General features: G+C 32.0%; 1 protein-coding gene across 1 annotated transcript; it reads right to left on the minus strand.

The window, feature by feature from the left end:
- Positions 1 to 9200: 9200 nt before the first annotated feature.
- On the minus strand, positions 9201 to 12425 carry LOC139501143 (uncharacterized). Its single transcript, XM_071290127.1, has 3 exons — positions 12311 to 12425; positions 11805 to 11883; positions 9201 to 10893 (listed from the first exon to the last, which is right to left on the minus strand). The coding sequence occupies exons 1-3, from the start codon at positions 12326 to 12328 to the stop codon at positions 10505 to 10507; spliced, it is 486 nt and encodes a 161-aa protein (XP_071146228.1). The 5' UTR covers positions 12329 to 12425; the 3' UTR covers positions 9201 to 10504.
- Between the last annotated feature and the right edge of the window lie 9608 nt (positions 12426 to 22033).

Here is a 22033-nt window from a genome sequence, read left to right on the forward strand (position 1 = left end):
AAAGATCAATCATTGTTTTATGTGTAACAGAGAAAAACACACAAGTGGCATCAATCATTCTATAAATCACTATTACAAACATTAAAACAAAAAACTGAAAGTCAGTTAAGAGAAAACTTTTAAAAAAAAATGAAATTCCACTAAAGATAATAGTAGCATCTTCTTATATAGCAAAATTGCAACTGATTACAAGAGAAATAATAAAAAAAAAAGAAAGAAAGAAATAGAAACAACTTTTGAATTTAAAGAAATCTCTAATCCGTATAAAAATCCGAATCATTTGTTTTGAAATTTGAAAGGGAACGATATATACATTTTTGGATTGTAAATATACAGTACGAGAGATTAGTAAATCAGCAAGCAGAGCACCTTCAGCCTCGTATGCTGAATTTATTTCGTGTGGTGGAATGTCTTATGACGTGTTTACGAACTTTATAGGTCTGTAGTTGAGCCCGTTCTATACAATGGTTCTTGAATTGCAACATATTTTATCTGGTCCCGGAATCTGGGGACATGCAAATTGAAGAGATGTGCAAGTAATACATAACAAAGCATGTCGGGTATTTTTAGGAAGAGCTTCAAATGCGTTAAATATAGCCATTTAAGGTGATATGGGACTCAAGTTAAACGTACGAAATCAGCAGAAATTTTTGACACTTTTCATCTTTTTCTCAGAGTGAGCAACACTTACGATACGAGACTTACATATAAGGTTCGTACGTGGAGTTAGGACTCTTCTAGAAACCAAATCCAAACTTTGTGAAATAGATAAAACTGAATGAGTCGAAAATTTGTTCAATGACATAAATGAATGTAACGGTAATAAGATACGCATTTATAGGGAGTATAAAAATGTTATAGAATTTAATTCTTATGTAAAACTAGTTAATCTAGTTCGTAATATGCAGCATAGACGTGTTTTTCCAAATTTTTGTAGTGAAAAGTAAAATCACAAAAATACTGAACTCAGAGGAAAATCAATTCGGAAAGTCCATAATCACATGGCAAAATCAAATAACAAAACGCATCAAAAACGAATGGACAAGAACTGTCATATTCCTGACTTGGTACAGGCATTTTCAAATGTAGAAAATGGTGGATTGAACCTGGTTTTATAGCTAGCTAAACCTCTCACTTGTATGACAGTCGCATCAAATTCCATTATATAGTCACCGATGCGTGAACAAAACAAACAGACATAATAGGTAAAAATGTCAAAAATAGGGGTACAGCAGTCAACATTGTGTTATCATCTTAATCACTATAAAAACAACAAATGTAACGAAGAAGCACAAAAAGGCATACATCAAATTAACATACTCATTTTGATTATATTATACGATTATATAATAAATGACTGTTTACCACTGGCAGTTGAAACGGGTATGAACACATTTTGACACATTGTGACTTGGATGGAGAGTTGTCTTTTTGGCACTCATACCACATCTTCTTATTACTAGCTACACAAGGCCAAAATGCTTTTAAATGATCGTCCTTGTATATACTTGTATATACTGTGTTGAGGGTGAAAAACATTTTTTGTAAGGGTGTGAATTATATTTAGATTTAAGATATGATTTAATGAAAAAATCTGGTGATATTTTTGAGACATTTAACGATCCTGAATTACAAGACAAATTTATTTTCTTAATGTCAAATGATGCAATTCAACCATTTTTAGCAAAAACCTTGCATACATTTTTTTTATCGAAGAAGGTATTGTGTGTAATAATATTTTTAATGCATAAGTTTTAATTGTTTATAGTATGTGTTATTTTTAAAGTGTCCCATAAGCGTTAGTTTAAATGTTTTTGGTATTTTAATTGTAATATTTAATATCTTATTTTAGATTGTATATTATGTAATTATGTATTCATTGTGTTTTATATTGGTATGAAACACTTTAATAAATTATTCTGATTCTGATATAAAAAGATTAAAAGGGAAAATAAGATTTGTCAATTTTATGGTTTAAATGAAAAAGTAGATGAACCCTGCTTGCAATTGTCTATAAAATAAAACTGTACATCTAGAATTTGAAGAAGAAATATTCACATGCGATTCAAGAGCAAAATGATTTAGATATAATGTAAAAAAATAGTACTTATGCCTTGACTTTTGTAGTGCTCCATTTATTAAAAAGTCCAAAATACTGTTGAAAGTGGACTCGTAAACAGTATAAGTAATTGAAAAGTAATTAAAATTGTACTTCATTCTTTCCTTTTATTGTATTCTTGTCATGTTTGTCTTGTATTGTTCTGGTCGCACTATTTCAAATATTCAATTTCATGACTGTATCATGTGTTTCCATAAATTTACCATAGACTACTATCATATGGTTGGGTTAAGAATTTATGGTAAACCCTAGTTTTTGGTGTTTTAATGTCTAATCTTACCGTTTTAATTTATTGACATAACTGCACGACTCGATTCTCAATTATATGTGGTAAGATAATCGTTGCAAAGAATCCTGCTCAAACTTTAGTGAAAGACGGGTTTAACTTTGCATTGTTGCGAGAGTATATATTCTTTGTTGAAAGCAATTGTAGTGACCTGCAATACAAGCACCATTCAATTGAGTTTAGTTATATGTCTTGTGTTTCTGTCTCAGCCCTAGGTTTTCTATATTTTGCATGTGTAGTGCATCATGACATAAGACATTGTTACGTGTACCATGATGAGCTTTCGTGCAAGACTGCTGTGTGTATTTTTTTACATGGAACATTTGATCAGACTTTGACTTTTGACTCCTGACCTACATGTATGCACGTTGGGTGTGTCATCATGTTGCAGTGTGTTCCTCGGTATATTTCCTTCACCTCAAAATATAATTTTCAATTGACCTTGCTTCTGAATATGTGGCATGTAGATGTATTGTCATAAGATGATGAGTCTATCGGCACGAGAAACTTCATGTGAGCTTGACCTTTGCCCTTAAGGTAAAACTTGTATATTTTGTTTGAATTAAATGGAGAATTAACTGTACGATTGGCACTCGTACCTTATCTTCTTAGATATATTAGATATATAGATATAGTGTTAGTTTTGTGTACCACGATGACCCTTTTCTCAAAATCCGCTTTGTGTGGTTTTCTTTTACCACACTATGACTTTTTGACTCTTGACCTTTGCATTGGATGTGTCTCTTGGTATGATTACCTTGACGTCAAGTCAGGAGTCTCTGGTTTTTGTTAGTCTTTTAGTATGTTTTTAATTGTAAGTTTATTTTATGATTTGGAGTTTGAACTGGTACACATTTTGTTAAGGGCCATCTGAAGCCCGCCTCTGGGCGAGGGATTTTCTCGCTTTGTTGAAGATATAAAAAAGAAGATGTGGTATGATTGCCAATGAGACAACTATCCACAAAAGACTAAAATGACACAGACATTGACAACTATAGGTCACCGTACGGCCTTCAAAAATGAACAAAGCCCATACCGCATAGTCAGCTATGAGGACCCATTAGTGACCTGTGACTGCTTTCTGCTCCTTTGACATGGTTACTGTCTCTTTTACACATTCCACATTTCCATTCTCAAGTTTTAAGAATGTTTGGTTCAGATGAAACTAAATCCTTTAATTTCCGTGAATATCAAGTAAGAAAATTTACTGATTCAGTAGCATCGTGTGCTTCCAGTTGTGATAGATAATACAAAATGTTTCAATCATTTTACCGTAGATTTCATTTCATGGACATGTAGGTATGGATAGTCTGCTTTTACATCATAAAAATTCACACAGAAGGTATACGCATATCAATAAACTGAACTCAATGCTAAGAACCTATAAAGTACACTTAGACAGAGCTCAATCTAGTTAAACACTTTGTTAAGTTGGTCACATTTAACATGAAATCTCACTGTCTGTTACCAAACTGCACCGAGATCCTGAAAAAAAATGTGGAAGTTAAGTCTATTTAAAGAAGAGTTCAATGGAAGTAAATAAGCTGAATAGATGTAGAATATGTCTATTAACCACAGATGCCCTGCTTGTGAAAAAAAAATGAGTAAACTTCCACATATAGATGCAGGAATTGGATTCGCGTAATTTTGACCGTTTTGTGACCATAAGCATTGTGAATAAGTTTCAAAACATTTGGTTGAGGCAAATTAAAGTTAAAAAACGGAAACAATAGATTTAACAGTTTGCCTAACTCAAGGCTCCGGGTTGACATTTGTATCATTGGTACTCGTACCACAACTTTTTACATCTAAAAACTCATGAACAGTGACGCCATCGGGACCCAATATCGAACTTAATAGATCTGTTTTATGGGGTAATGTGAATCACGTATAAGGTTCCTAACATTTGATTGAGTCAGACTTATTTAAGAGAAAGGAAACGAAAGAGTCAGCACTTCTTATGTTTTTAAAGGGACATGATAACTCTTAAACGGTAAAAGTGACACTTAAAAATTTTAAATTTGATTTTGTGTTGAGGTGGGGATCCCGCTTACATGTTCAACCCCGCCTTATTCGGTATGTATGTGCCTGGTAAGTCAGGAGCCTGTAATTCAATGAATGTCGTTTTTTATTTGTTACATACTTGTTTTTCGTTCATTTTTTGTACATACATTTGTTCGTTTATTTTCTCGTTTGAATATTGTTTTACAATCTCATTTCAGTGCCTTTTATTGCTGACTATATGCGGTATTGACTTTGCTCATTGTTGAAAGCTGTATATGACCTATAGTTGTTAGTGTTTGTATCATCTGGTCTTTTGTGGAGAGTTCTCATTGGCACTCATGCCACATAAGGGGGAGGGTTGGGATCCTACTAACATGTTTAACTCCGCCTTATTTTATATGCACGTGCCTATTTTGTTTTTAGTTTATTTTTTGTACATAAATTAGACCGTTTGTTTTCTCGTTTGAATTGTTTTACATTGTCATGTCGGGGCCTTTAATAGCTGACTTTGCGGTATGAACCTTGCTAATTGTTGAAGACCGTGTGGTGACCTAGGCTACATTGTATAATTGTTAATTTCTGTGTCATTTAGTCTCTCGTGGAGAGTTCTAATTGGCACTCATGCACCAGCTTCTTTTATATAGTGTGTATAAGTTTTGTAGTATTTGGTTGAGGCAAACTAAAGTTAGGAGAGCGGAACCCGTTTTTATGGGACGTTCGGGACAGACGGACTAGTGTAACTCTTTATGCCCCTAAATCATGGCGCCAACACAGAAGTTCTGACTATTGTGCTGGTGATACACATCCCACTAACACTGTCATTAACACATGTACACATAATTTTATTATAAAAATAATTAATCTTAATTTTGATTTCTTTATTTTTGGCCGAATGATTATATGCATGCCCTTCACAATGACTGAATGAGTATCAAATTTGACAAATTTATTGTACATAATTATACATTTTATTATATTTTATAACTTTTTTTCCAACTAATTAAAGGTTACCAACTTATTGATCATCACTTTCCTTTATATGTCTTTTAACACTCTGTTTTGAACAAAAAGATTTGTTACATATACTTCACATGTATTTCTTTCAAATCTGACATTATTAAAAAGCCATTAAATAAAATTCAGTCGAACTTGATAATAAATGTGCAATCAAATATATATGCAAGTCGTCAACTGGTCAAGTGGCTAGATGCACATATCGTTAGCCATATAAACAACATGTCCTAATTGGGTGGTTTTAAAACTTCAAGCAAAGGCGGATCCAGGGGGCTGCCTTGTCCCTTTCGTGGGAAAATTTTGGTTGATTATATAGAGAATCATTGAAGCATGACTGGAGCGGGCATCCCTTAGGAAAAGTTCTGGACCCGCCACTGTCTAGACATATTTACGTAAATAAGGGATGAGTAAAGGAAAAAAAACAAAACAAAACGACTGAATTAAATAAAAGGATGTTCGATGTACTGTATACTTCGGTTTGTTTTAAAAATCTATACGATGCTTTATTTTTAACTAGTTTCCTTATCAAAATAATTAAAATGAGCAGATAAATACCTTATAGCTTCCTTTACCGTCGATGCTAAAATGTTTAATGTTATAAAATAATTTTAGCGTCTTTGACCTACTTTACCTTTTTATTCGGAGACTTGCGGTTATCTTCTATTATGTTCAACGGGAACATTAGAATGATCTAGAATAGAACCCAGGTGGAACCAAGAAGTTGGGTTGCCTTAACCAAACAACCCGGATGTTGAACCAGTTACCATGGTTTCGAACCAAAGAACCAAGGTTCAGAACTAGAAAACCCAGACGGAACCAAGGTTTAGAACCAGAGTGCCCGGATATAACCTAATTGCATTCGGAATTCTCATGACTTTTTATACCTTCAATGTATTTTCCAAATCATTTATTTATTTAGTATATTTATATATAATTTTGAAGATATGAAGAAAAAAATTAACAAGGAACAAAAATACCGAACTCAAAGGAAAATGCAAATAGGAAAATCTCTTATCAATTGGCAAAATCAAATGCTCAAACACATCAAACAAGTAGAAAACAACTATGAGTGATTAATAAATGGCTGTCACACGTCAAGTTTTTAAAACTATTATATAATATCTCAATGCATAGTTTGTCGTTTACTGTTGACTGTTGACTTTTGGATTATATATATATATATATTAGACCTTTATTTCATTTAGACGAATGATACGAAAGAACATAGAGAGCATGTGTTTAATTCCCATGATAACGAGAATAGTCTATGTTTAATCCGATAATACAGCATTGTTTTCTCAAACAAATTTATCCTTTTAAAATGTGCAAAATGAATTATGCATTTAGTATCTGACAAAACAACATAGTATAACTTATATTCGATACGTTTGTCATGTTTACTATGATAAAACACATTTGCGCAGGAATATTCAGGCATGCACTCTGTTTTAAGTTTATACCATATTTATGTAAGAGACATTCTTAAAGTATCATGATGCTCTAAATTTAACAACAACAGTCACATGTTTTCGGCCTTGATTTGAATAAATTAGACGAAGGCGGATATCTGGAATAGGAAGCTATAACTATGGCTGCTACATTAAGTAGAGACATATCCGTAATCGGGTGTGCCCTACTCCCGAATCCGCACTCGAGGTTTAATTAAATTTCATCATATTACAGATGTTATTTTCGGTCATTTACATTTACAATTTAACTTCAAAATGTATATAAAACCATATGATCAATCTAACACTATATGCATTCTAACACTAATGGTCAAACAGAGAATAATTTTGGCAGAAAACCTCATTTCGCTAGTTATAAAACCAGGTTCTATCCACTATCTTATTAAAAAAAAAAGTGCCTGTACCAAGTGGGGAATGTGACAGTTGTTTTCCTTTCGTTTGATGTGTTTGAGCTTTTTATTTTACTATTTGATTAGGGGTTTCCTATTTGAACTCTCCTCGGAGTTCAGTATTTTTGTGATTTCACTTTTTACACGCAGAAAGAAAGATTCCAAGTGTAAACTGAAAGACCTGTATACCACTCCATGTATGAACTGTCCACAAGATTGCAAGGCTTATAAAACGAACAACTTGATAGGTTTAGCTATTTATCATTTTGGGGGTTTACATATTTAAAGTTCCAGTAATCATCTATTGAATCTACAAAATGAGGGACGAAAGTACCAGAAGGACATTCAAACTTATAGATCGAAAATATACTGACAACGCCATGGCTACAAAATAAAAAGACAAACAGACAAATAAAAGTACACAAGACACAACACAGAACACTTAAGACTAAGCAACACGAACCCCACCTAAAACTAGGGTGATCTCTTTAATTTAAATATATTTGTTTTAGATGTCCAATTTATTAACCTGTGTACTTTTCAAAAAATGATAAAATGCAATTGTTTTAGGAATGGAGCGAGTGATTTGGAACAAGCTTTAATTTCTGGGATAATTCCCTCTGAAGAATTTTGTTTAGCAAATGTTCAGTTATCGCCCGTTTTAAATTCCATGGTAATGTTGCTTTTATTGGCATATTCAACTTTCAAAACTTCCGCTTAGGCATTTGGGATAGTGTTATGATAGGGTATGTAATCTACGGTAAGTGTTTAGGTTTGGGAGTGATTTAGGTTGTTAAACTATTCAAAACATTAACTATAAGTCATGACAATAGATTTCGTTAACAAATCTTTTCGAGTTAATTACCGTTCGGTGTATTCATGGTTATCCGTATTTCCCAAATGGTCACAATATCAATTAGCCATTTTGTTGCTTCTGTTTGAATGTTAGTTCCAACAAGATACCATCTGCTCACTAACTAGTGTCTTTGCATAATTGATATAATAAGTTTATGAATTGGAATGGATGGATGTTCTTAAAGTAGGTTATCAATCCACCGATGAAATAAGTCGGTCTTACAGAATTGTACTGTTACATTCAAATTTATAATGTGCGTTATGCTCAGTGCTACAGTATCGTGAGGGTAGAGTAAGGATTAGTGTTTTTAAATTATTGAAAAAAACATAAACTGTCATCCTGATAATATATTTTAGGTTTCTATAAAACTAAAAATGAAAACATCAATAGTTTCACAAATAACAGGGGGTTATGGACAATAAAACATCAATAAATATGTAATGTAAACATTTTACATTATTGGCATATAACTACTTTAATTTGTTCTTTTCATTTTTTTAACTTGATGTTCAATTCAGATTTTCTTTTTAAATAATCGGGATAAAAGTAAGATGGGTGAAACTAAACTTCTGATATTCCGAATCCCGCATTTTTGTATTGCAGCTCCAGTTATTTTTTCATCTTTTTTCCTAGTTCCCCCTATTTAGGAACTTTATATCACATTTCCACATGTTTATCTCTTTTATCCCACATCTCAAAATTGTGGCGTCCCCTTCCTTGAAAATCCGACTAGTCATATCAAATTCTTTTTTCTTTGTCGTTCATATTTTGTCGTTTATATTTAAGCCAGTATCTACCTATTTGACAATACTATGAATGTATTCAAAATTTTAAGAAGTACTGGCCGCTGGACGGTATAAGTACCATCAACTATCACATCAGTTGCTCTAGATTTTCAAATCTATTTTTACAGTCTTGCAGTTTGAATTTATTTCATTACGAAACTTGTGCTGCATTCTGTATCGACACCAATGTTATTTAATATTATTAATTTGTTATGTTATGTTATGTTATGTAATCAATATAGTTTTATCAATAATTATTTCCAAGAAGTGAAAAATACTTGTATATTTCAACAGCAATGAAATTGTAACATATTTTCATTTGCATATATTTATTTAAGAATACTTCATATTTCCTCAACTCGCCTCGATTTCAAATAAAAAAAATTTTTTTTACATTTTCCCGATTATTTTTAGATATAATTTTCAAAATATTGTTATTATGTGAACCTAAACAATCAAAATGGCTGCTATCGCTCAGGGTAAACTATTTTGCATAAAGGGCCAACCTGTGGTAAAATCACGATAAATTCAAGCCCTCATGAATTATTTCGATTCTAATAGGACAAATACGGCAATTATTTTGGATCGAAGTGCTCTTAACTACTGACCCCCTACTGACCATAGAAGGTGAATAAAATCCATGTGTTGTGCTCATTAGTGAAGGCCGTATAGTGATCTGTAATTGTTTACGTCCTTTGATTTTGGATTGATTTATATTCGACATCATCAATGATGTTTCGAGCATGATTTTTGTGCTCTAAGCACTGAGCAAAGTTTACGACTTCAATCCCAGGTGATATCATAGAGGCAAAACATCTGTCAGCTGTGGCACCGGCCCAGTGTAAATGAGAGGTAATCGTTATGAATTATTTGCCCGTTAATTCGACAAATAATAATGTATGATACCAATCTACATCACATTCTTTAACGTCTGAAGTTAGCCTTTATAGCAAATTTAAACGTAACTTGTATCACGAAGATGCAGTTTGACTGTAATTGCGACATTTTAGGGTTTCTCATAAAAATCAGGCAGTTGTATGTCTATCGTATTATCCAAGAAACCAGGTAATCGGTCAATTTGGTAAAGGGAAATAATAATAATAAACTTAAAATTCAAGGACTTTCCGATTGAATTTTCCTTGGAGTTTTATTTGTTATTTGACTTTTTTAAGGACGTCCCTAACAAAGTCGAAAAATTCTGTGTAAATAGATATCAGATGATGCGGTATGAGTGCCAATAAGACAACTCTCCATCCAAGCCACAATTCATAAAAGTCAACCATTTTAGGTCAATGTACGGTCTTCAACACGGAGCCTTGGCTCACACCGAACAGCAAGCTATAAAGGGCCCCCACAAATTACTAGTGTAGAATCATTCAGACGGGAAAACTAATGGTATAATCTATATAAAAAACGAGAAACGAGATTTCAAATGATGTATTTTTTTTTAAATGAGCAAGAATAAAGTGTTAAGTAATTATCGGAAATTGTATCTTTGGATATGTTAGTAGATTAAATGCTCCTTCTTTCTTAAAAAATAAACAGATATAATACATGTGTATATGTAAATATTGAGGCGAGTTCAGTATTCACACCATGAGGGACAAGTTGTTTTGGTACATAGAATTTCGGAGATACGGTTTGCATAATGATGGCAGTTATTTCCCCACCATCCATATGATCCATATTTTCTTTGATATTTATTTGTGCAGCGTTTTATACAGTCAACACTTAGAGAACTATATCCAGCTGGTTTACTTTCACGCTGGGTTGAGCACTTGTCAGATTCCGTTGATGATCCATAAGTATAGATATCGCCGCTGTTTATTCTTTCAAAATAGTATCCCTTGTATTGGATCCATCGATGACTAAGAACTTTAGTGCCTCGCGATGGTGCATCTCGCTTTCCTTTCTTTGTCATGCAGAATAGTTTTGTTGTTCCAAAATAGTAAGGCTCTCCTCTAGAAGGATCTACAAGTTATAAAAGATTACGTAGGTTGTTTATTTATATTTTTGTAACACACACAATTTATCTTTTTAGAACCATAATCACATAAAGGTGCGTCAGATATTTTTGTATATCAAATTGTATCATAAATGTGAAATGTAAATGTCACGATCTGCAGATAATTTTGCATAACAAGCAATCTAAACATTGACCTATAATGGTTTACTTTATTAATTGTTATTTGGATGGAGAGTTGTCTCATTGGCACTCATACCACATCTTCCTATATCTATAAACGGTGTTGCATTTTTTAAGTATACTTGTATTGACCTTTGATTATGTTGCAAAAATATTATGAAAAATACATATGCAACATGTTTACAAACTATTTCAAATTACTCATTATATCGTCCAATATCTAGATAGATCTAGGTAGCAACACACAACATTTAAGATATGGAACCGATGGTCATATCAATATAAAGATAATAAGGTGTGGTATGATTGACATATAAATAGGAAACAGCAGTTTGCCTATATTAAGAAGACAAATCAAGGAGCGTTATTGGGTGCGTCGACAGGTTTACAACAGATTTAAAGCGTCTTATGCTATTTATGCCCCAATATATCATACGTTAAATTATACCCACCTGTTTAAGCAAAACAGCAGGGTGTAATTCCTGAAGAAGTTTCATAAAAAGAACGCATCATTTCATTTTCTGAAATTCAAGTTAGGGAAGAGTTATATATTAAATGAGTCTAATATTTTAAACAAATTAAATTCCTTTTATAATAAACACATCAAATTCCTTTTAAACGAAAAAAATGCAATGTAAATATTGTTCAACTGTTCCCGTCTTTTTATGATAAGTATCGTCTCCATGGATAACTATGAGAAATGTTAGAACTAAATGACATATAGAATTATAATTACCATTGCATTTGTAACTTTTTTTGCCCCACCACCAACCAGCAGAGCTAGTAACTAGTACTACTAATGTCAAAAAGATCATCTGCAAAATATGTCATTAACAAATCAAAGTATATGTTGTGCGCATACAATATAGTTTTACGCATGGCAATTTTCTTACAAATTAGTTATTTTGATAAGAAGCACTTACTGCTGATTTATTTTGTTGTAGAAAAAATATACAAAACTGTTATAAATGAACACTTGTGTTATCGAATGAGTAATTTCTAGCTTTAGAATGTACATATCCCAGTTGGGAAATATCTCATTTAGGTATAACATGAATTGTTAGGGTTCCAGTCAACAATTGTGTCGTGCCATTTTATTCTTATTTAACGATTATCCCAATATATTAATATTCTAAAGTTAAAAATAAAATGTAATATCTTCGAATAAAAGAAACATGGATAAACGTCAATGAGACAGCAGCCCAACAAGAATAGTAAATTAATTGAATATAGTTAACATACCCGTAAGACAAACTTCATATTGGCATGTGTAGGAGAATCGATTGCAGTGGATTGTCGTTTGGTTTCGCATTTTTATATATTAGCGAAGAAAGGTGTGTTCTCGCTTACATTTTTTTACAAGGTAATCCGTACAATTATTTTTTACTGAATTCTAACCACATGTTTGGCAACATGCTTTATGACCTCAATATATAGCTGTGGTCGTATTTCTGTTTCCGTCCTTTTGAAAACAAGCGTATTATTGCTGTAAGGTCTTGTTGTCCGCCCTTGTATACATTTAACACAGTTGATACATACAATCAATGTGTCTTTTAAAAAATGGAATTACTTTACACGTACACTTATTATCATTTCTCAAGGTAATAAGAATCATATAAAATCAAATGTAGATACAGGAATACAGCCAATAGCAAAGCAACCCAACTACATAAATAACCAAATGTCGTCAAGAAATGCAGGCACAGTTTTTAACAATGATAGACATAAAGTTTGTGTATACAGTATATCAAAGAAATAGAGACGAAAAAGAAATCTTATTCTTTTTATTTTCATTTTTTTTAATATCTGTCTGATTATAGGGTATGTAAATTATATAGAGATTTGTAAACTTATTTACAGTAAAATATAAGTAAAATGTAAAAAATGAATATTGTACTTAAAAATGAAAAGTTATAACAAATTAAGCAGGAAGATCCTGTTTTTTTTTTTTATTATTATTATTATTCCTTGTTTGATTAATTACAAGAAAATGAAGAAGGGATTGGAAAAAATCCAGATAATTATACTTAAAAAATATATTTAAACCCGGAAGATCTTGTGCATTAAGAAAGGATAACCTTAATGTTAGTTAAGTCGTTGTTGTTTCTCATTTTCAACCTTTATGTCATGCTTTGTAACTCATTTGACTTTTTTTCGTATAAGAGGCAAGATCATACATGTAATTTTAAAACTTTATATGTGTTACATTAAAAGAATCTCAAAAATAAGTCTTTCTCTAAAGGTTCTAATTTCAAAATATTGTTATGTCAGCACTTTTATTTTACTTTCATATTCGTTCTTCCTGATACATTTCATTGATAAACTATGGGAATATCCTTTTTCTCTTCAGAAATATAGGTTTTAAAATGATTTTATGTCATGCACAGTAATTATCTGTCTGATTTGACAATGAAACGTTTTATACACGTGTGTAACAGTTTGCTTTCAATGATATGTTACTGTTGTTTTAATGTGACAGCGAATATTGCCTGTATAAAATTAAGGACATCAACGGTTTACTCATTTAAGCTGACCATGTGAGGGCTGTATAGCCAGTCAAGGTCGTTAAAACTACCCGCATCAAATCAGCTTAGGATCTCTTGAAAGTATTTCAAAACATTTGTGTAAGTGCTTGAAGTAGATAGCTTGCTGGATTGCTCTTTTTATTCATCAGTATATTGATCGCAGTGTCATCAGTAGTGCCGGTTTACAGGTACATGTAGTTATGAGTCCAGGGCGGATTATCATAGCTCTCCTTTGTTGTCCTTCCGAATTCTTTACGGTTGGCTTTTCAAATATGTGTGAACACGATGGACATATTTTACGCCCAGCATAGTGATAAAATCAAGGTGTGACAGTTGCTAATGTTAAACACATATTAAACAATTGATATTTCTCTATAAAAATTTGGACAGCACTTAATGATTACATTAAATTATGATGGCTCTTACGCTACTTAAGGCGCTGAGACATTTCAATGGAGACGTTTTTTTAATGTTAAAGCGACCACAAAAATGTTCCGTTCATTGGGTGACAATTTTCTTGGGTATGACGTGGGGTGAATAAACTCATCATAGATACCAGGACTAAATTTTGTATATACGCCAGACGCGCGTTTTGTCTACAAAAGACTCATCAGTGACGCTCGAAAAAGGCCAAATAAAGTACGAAGTTGAAGATCATTGTGAGACAGCCGAATTTGTATATATTTTTTAACCGTTTATGTTGGGACTGTAATTTTTAAGCGAAGTGAAAAAAGAACTTTAAAAATTCATTTCTACTTGAAAACTGACGCATTTTTTTGTAGATAAACAATCAACTATGTTGTTAAATTGACGTTTTGGTATATACACCTTTATAGCTGAATACATGTTTTTCTCGTGACAGAAGTTATCAAAAACATATTGTATTTTGTATCAAAATAATTGCTTTCGTAAAATCGTGCCATATTTCATGGAATAGCGGACAAACGCTATATTCCAATCAATTTTAGTATCGACGCAATCTATAGTCACAAAATTCTAAAAACAATTTTGATTTAGCTTTCCTATAAGCATTGCGCTAACAATAAGAATTATACTATATTATCTAATACTTCGATTAATTCAGGATAAAAAAAAATCCTTATTGATCAATATATTATAATTCAATGGAAATAAAAACAAAATTCACCATTATAAATACTCAGTTGAGATCCTTTGCTCTTGAAATCATTCCACATGGTTTCAATCATTTGATCATCTCAATTTTCACGGGAATATGTTGATCAAGGTTAAGGTCAAAATTATAACCAACATCGGACAATAGATAGTACAGCTTCCGTCTTTACCTTTCATAATGGTGACCACCACAAAATTGACAAATTATGAAAATCAATGTATTGCATTCATAATAACTTACCATAATTCATAAATATAAATATACTGTATAATCTCCTTAGTTAAACAGTAACTAATTTACAGAGATATCTGGCTGAATGCTGTGAGTCGAGTAATTTGTTAAACAGCAGAGAAATGTGCAATAAAAGATTTATCGTTATAAAAAAAAAATTATACTGCAAAATAATGTAAATAACTGTGTTCATATAGTTATCGTGATTACATTAATTTTCAGGTTGAGTGGTTAAGAAACTTTTTTTTATCAAAATTGATAGAAATTAAATAATCTGTCTTCTTTATCTTTTTGTTTTTGACAAATGTCTAAAGGAACTCCGATTCATATGAAAATAAGAAGAGGTCGGCAAGAAGCGGTGCACAGTTCGTTCCTATAGCATACTGATCACTTAGACAATTTCATTTTCAGCTGGGAATCATTCATGCAGTTCATGCCTTGATCTTCAATTCAATGTAATTGTAGTCCGAAAAATAACATTCTTTAAACCGTCATTCTATAAATTGTCCCTGTAAAATTCTTTTTTTCGTTTGCGGCAATTCAATTAAGTCTGTAAACGTCATTGTAAAGAATTGGGTCTTTTTCTATATATCTTAATCTTCACATATTTGTGTCACGGTAATGTCTAGTTCTTCATCGCACACTCACTATAATCGTATTATTTCTGTATCATCATATTTCGTTGGAAACGTTATTTGACGCTTCCTAACTGTCAATGAAAATTATCTAACTGGTACTCGCGACTTTTAGTGGGGTTTGATTGTTAGGTCAAAACCAAGGGAATATTCAAGTTACTGAATCTTATAAAACAAAAAAAATTTATGCACAATATTTTAACAGTGAAAGTTACAATAAGTTAAAACTGATATTTCATATTTGTTATATATTTTTCCAGTGTATCGGTATTTTAACCATAGTTTTTGACTCGTGATGTTAAGGCCGGAGCTTTCAACAGTAACTATGATATCATTTACGATACACTGAAAAACTATCAAAAACTGTGAAATTCCTATAACTTATTTTACTAAAGAAGGTTTACATATAACTTTAGTCTTATTGATTATTTATATTATGCAATTAATTTCACCATACCGATATGGCTCAAGATGGACCAAGTCACGTACATTTTTATCTTTTCTGTGATATAGTTCCACGATTTATGGTGAAATCAATAAAGTAGAAATGATAACTAGAGTTACATAGTTTGTCCTCCTTCCTAAAAAAAACTACTAGCACATTTCATCTTATTAGGTAAAAATCGGGATTTCTCCACAATGACAATCATTATCACATAAACGTGCATGGTATGTTTTTTAATATTACTCTTTTATCAAAAATGTTAAGTGTGACTATCATGATCTGCAGATAGTTTGCATCATAAGTGCTTTGAGACAGGACATTTTTGGCAAAATCCGTTATTTTTTCGTTTCTATTCATTTTAATTATTTAGTACGCGTTTTTCTGTGCTATAAGAATATAACTATACTACAAATAACTTGTATTTTCTATTTACTATCAATTCCATTTAAAATCTTCAGCAGTCACATCTTCGCTAGCCAACAGATACGATCCCCTCCCCCTCTTATGGGAGTGGATCGAAATCATTGGCTAGTGAAGATGCAGTGGTCACTCATATATTATATATAATAAAAAATATGTATTGTCCGCAAGTACCAATGGTCTGCATACGTACAACATGTATAAAGTGTAAAAAGAATTGGAAAATACTTAAATAACCTGTTTTCAAATTATTGTAATCTACACATCATATCGTCAAATATCTATAACATTTAAAATGGACAAATCAATATACAGATAAGGGGTGAAAAACTACTGCACCAGGGTTTTCGATATCACAAACTAGTAAAAGTTTACTAAATTTTATCATCGGTGTAAGGAAATAATTCGTAAATATAACTCAACATGCAGACATTTTATACGTTCATGTATTTCACATCCAATCTTTTATGGTAATATTCTTTACAAAGCACAAACATGTTAGTATTCACCTCAAAAGCTTACAAAACCTTTAAACAGACTTATTAAGAAGGGATATAGTTACGATACTGTTGACAGGTCATTAAAGCTTGCATATTTTGGTTTTAATATTGATTCACGTATAGGGTCTTTGCATCGGAACTAAACACATTTATTTAAAAAAACAGTTGTTGGCATGACACGGGTTATGTACTTTTCATATATTTTATGAAAGTATGATACTAAACCCTAACGGGAGGGATTGAGACTGATATTTATATAATGAAGACATAATCTTTCCATCAGTTTAATTGAAGTCTGGAGCTGGCATGTCAGTTAACTGCTAGTAGTCTGCTGTTATTTTTGTATTATTGTCATTTTATTTATTTTCTTTTGTTACATCTTCTAAAATCGGACTCGGACTTCTCTTGAACTGAATTTAAATGTGCGTATTGGTATGCGTTTACTTTTCTACATTGGCTAGAGGTATAGGGGGAGGGTTGAGATCTCATAAACATGTTTAACCCCGCCGCAGTTTTGCGCCTGTCACAAGTCAGGAGCCTCTGGCCTTTGTTAGTCTTGTATGATTTTTAATTTTAGTTTCTTGTGTATAATTCGTAGTTTAGTATGACGTCCATTATCACTGTACTAGTATACATGTACATTTTTTATAAGGGGCCAACTGAAGGACGCCTACGGGTGCGGGAGTTTCTCCTTACATTGAAGACCCATTTGTGGCCTTCGTCTGTTGTCTGCTCTATGGTCGGGTTGTTGTCGCTTTGACACAATCCACATTTTCTTTCTCAATTTTATTGTAGTAGGGTTGCTAAATATAGACAACAGTAGAATTAATAAGGTTTATCGATGCATAAATCAGAAAAATTGATCAAGATAACAAATCAAGGTAACAGACAAAAGTTGTGGTAATCACATGAACGTTAAAAGAAGTGATATTGGTTGCATCAACAGGTTGAGCGTCGACTACTATTTATGGTTCCCAAATCATACGAAGAGACAACTATCTATTTACCAACAGAGAATGAAAACAATTTTGTTTTCTCGTAAGGCCTTTAACAATGAGTAAAAGTCACATCTTATTGAAAGCTGTATTTACGGTGGATGACCGAGTGGTAATTTTTGCCGAAACTTAATTGAATTCTTCGTTATATAATATACAACTGTTAAAGCAAAACAGTAGGGTTTAACGGTTTTACTTTTCTGCTATAATCTCCAATTCATACTTTCCCTGACCGGTTGACATTTTTTGCTAAATAATCAAGGTGAGTCGTACTGTCACAGTTCTTGATTGATCGACATTTATTTAAGGCGGGTTTTCTTGTATTTCAGTTTAATTTTTTTTTAACTTCCCTCAGAATTTTAACATTTAAAAAGAGGATCGTGTCAGATGAAGTTTTATAGAAATAACACATATTTGCATGCTCGCTGCATTGTGTATTTGTATAAATTGTTGAAAGGGAAAGATAAAGTTTTCCTACATGCAATGCACAAGTATGGTCTAATAGTCAATAGCTAACATATGTTACCAATAAATCCCAAGCAATATGACATTTCTCCACTTTCGACAGACAAGCCTCGCGTCGATCATTTTTTTTTCTCGATTATTTAATTTCTATAATGAAAAATATTGCATCACACTGAATGAAAGAATTGGTAGAAAATGTATGGTACATAATACAAAATAGTATAGATAAGTCGTATTAATGTTACAGTGTTAAAAGAATAAAAATCTCAACAAACAAATCACGTCAATGCAATTGATCAGTTCTGAATTTTATGTAAGTTAGTGAAAAGGTGATGTTTGGAGTAATTTTATTATTTTCAATATGTTAAACATATTTAACTGAAAAAAATACAATGTCAATATTGCACCACTGTTCATGTCAATTTACGATAAATATCGACTCCATCGAAAGATATGAGAAATGTTAGAACTAAATGGAATATAGAATTAAAATTACTATTGCATTTTCAATTTTTTGTGTCCCACCCTTCAGTTACTACTCCCAATGTCAAGAAGATCATCTGCAAAAAATGTCATTTACAAAGAAGATCATTTAACTGTTATGCGCATACAATATGGTTTTCCGCATAGGATTTTTGATACAAATTATCTGTATAAGAAACGCAAACTGTTCATTAATTTTTATTGTAAAAAAAAATTATGAAACTGTTATAACCATGACCTCTTGCTTTGAGAAATTTCAAACTATAGAATATACATCTCACAGTTGTGGAATATTTTATAATAACATGAATTTTGAGAGTTTCAGTTTCAGAGAGTCAACATCGAATTTTGCCGTGCCATTTCATTTTTATTAAATGATTATCATTAAATATTAATGTTATATAAAGTTAAAAAAAAATGTCATATCTTTGAATAAAAGAAATATGGCTAAACGACAATGAGACAGGAGCCCGAGACACGATAGAAAATTACTAGAAATAGGAATCTAGAGGCAACATGCAATCTTTAAAAATGTGTCCTAGCACTGTGTCAGCACTACATCGCTCAAGGGCTATAGAAAGTTTCAAATATAGTTAGCACTAGAACAAACCCGCGATATCGTGGGTCCGTGACTGAATTTAAATATCTATTATGTTTAAGCCTTATTTTAGCCTGGATTTTTAGTATTGGTATTGTCATCTGATTAAGGTAGCACAATACAAAGATTTTATAACTCCAACTCCCAAGTTTTAAAATGCTGTAACTTTCTTAATAATGCTTGAAAATTTATAAAAGTGGTTGTTTTGGAAAGCTAACAGATTACTCTTTCAAATTAATGCAATGTTAGTATTATGCAACAATTATGTAACCAATTATAATGTTAACTGTGTCTAAAATATTTTTCACCAAATTTCCACTTTCAAATGAAATTAGCTTCTGCATAGGTATCCCCAGAGGGTTGATTTTATTATATGTTGTTCCTATGGCCATTATCTACAAAAGGGTGTCTCAGATTTCAGATAGAATGTATAGAACAAATTTTACACCTAATTAAACATCATCTTCTTTCATGTGGTAGGATGTTTACATAATTAGAAATTTATGAGAGAATGGAATACCATAGAGACAATCTGAGACACCCTTTTGAAGCCCATGATGTGTTGATTAAAATTTCGTTAAAATTTTCTGTATAGTTAAAGAGATGATAGAGCTAAATTCATTCAAGTGAATTTACCCAGATTTTGCCACTAATTACATAATAATTGATTACATAATGATTGCATAATAAAAATATTGCATTCATTTGAAAGATTAATCTTTTATCTATATATATATACCTCTTTTATTATTTTCTATGCATTCATAAAAACGTTACAGCATTTGAAAGGTTAGTGATTGGAAGTAAAAAAATCTTTGTATTGTGCTACCTTAAGTCATGCTGATTATAAGATTGATAGTTTTCTTTACTTTCAATATCTTTCTGTTTGAACTCGTCGACCTGGAACTTATCAATTATTGGAAATAATAATTATTTGGAAAAGAAAGATCCTGACACGGCGTAATTTTTAATGCTTTGTCCTATATTAGTTATGAACAACACTGAGTTCTTTGATTCGCCGTTCAGTTTACGTCATGTCAGCTAACATATAGGAAACTGTACCTACGCCTTATTTCAAGTCTAGATTTTTAGTATTCGAATTCTCATTTTATAAAGTCATGCTGATTAACATACTGCATTAGAAACAATGTGACAATGATGAATTTAGAAGTTTCAACCGTGTGATTATGACCCGTGTAATTCCCAAATACACCGTATGGTGGTGCGCCTGGCAGATGCGGAACTCACCGATAAGGTAATAGGTAACATGTGATATAACTAAAAAGAAAATTGCATCGGTTAGTTCTGAAAATTATCAGTTTGTCTAATTGCATAGTATACGATTTAAAAGGGTTAAATTTTCAATATACCCTATCAAGCATCTTTCCCTTATATAAGTTTCACTTGTAGCTTGACATGAACACGATCTTTTGATATAGTAGTATAGATATCCGTAAAACAAACTTCATTTTTGCATGAGCAGGAGAATTGATTACAGTGGACGTTTGATTATCATTTTGTTTCGCTTTCTTTTATATACTAGTGAAGAAAGATATGTTCCCGCTTTCATTTTCAAACAAAGAGATCCTTATATTATGGTTCACATGCATTCTAACCGCATTGGAAACATTATTTTCTATCCTTCTGACCTTAATAGATACTCAAGCTGTGGTCGTATTTCTATTACCATCCTATTGGAAACTGGGGTTTTATTGAGACTGATGTACGGTCTTGTTGTCCGACTTGTACACAAGTATCATATTTGTAAAAGTAAATACGGGAATAGCGCAAATAGCACAGCAACCCAACGACATAAATAACTAAAAGTCGTCTGGCGATCAACGCAGTTTTTAACAATTATAGACATACAGGTTGTGTATACAGTGTATCAAGCTTTAACAAACAAAAAGTAAGCTTATTCTTTTATATTTTTTTTTATACGACCGCAAAAATTGAAAATTTTTTGGTCGTATATTGGTATCACGTTGGCGTCGTCGTCTACGTCGTCGTCGTCCGAAGACATTTGGTTTTCGCACTACAACTTTAGTATAGGAAAATAGAAATCTATAAAATTTACACACAGGGTTTATGACCTCAAAAGGAAGGTTGGGATTGATTTTGGAAGTTTCGGTCCTAACAGTTTAGGAATTAGGGCACACAAAGGGCCCAAGTAAGCATGTTCTTGGTTTTCGCACTATAACTTTAATTTAAGTAAATAGAAATCTATGAAATTTTGACACAAGGTTTATGACCACTAAAGAAAGGTTGGGATTGGTTTTGGGAGTTTTAGTTCCAACAGTTTAGGAATTAAGGGCAAAAAAGGGCCCAGATAAGCATTATTCTTGGTTTTCGCACCATAACTTTAGTATAAGTAAATAGAAATCTATGAACTTTAAACACAAGTTTTTGACCATAAAAGGAAGGTTGGGATTGATTTTTTGGAGTTTTGGTCCCAACAGCTTAGGAATAAGGGGCCCAAAGGGTCCAAAATTAAACTTTGTTTGATTTCATCAGAAATTAAATAATTGGGGTT

The sequence above is a fragment of the Mytilus edulis genome, chromosome 13 (genome assembly GCF_963676685.1).
Source record: "Mytilus edulis chromosome 13, xbMytEdul2.2, whole genome shotgun sequence".
In the NCBI taxonomy this organism is placed as follows: Eukaryota; Metazoa; Mollusca; class Bivalvia; order Mytilida; family Mytilidae; genus Mytilus; species Mytilus edulis.

Excerpts from the sequence above, each read along its gene's own strand:
- LOC139501143 (XM_071290127.1), bottom strand. Across the intron at positions 10,894-11,804 it reads AAAAAGTTACAAATGCAATG|ATCCTTCTAGAGGAGAGCCT; the intron begins GTAATTATAATT and ends TATAACTTGTAG.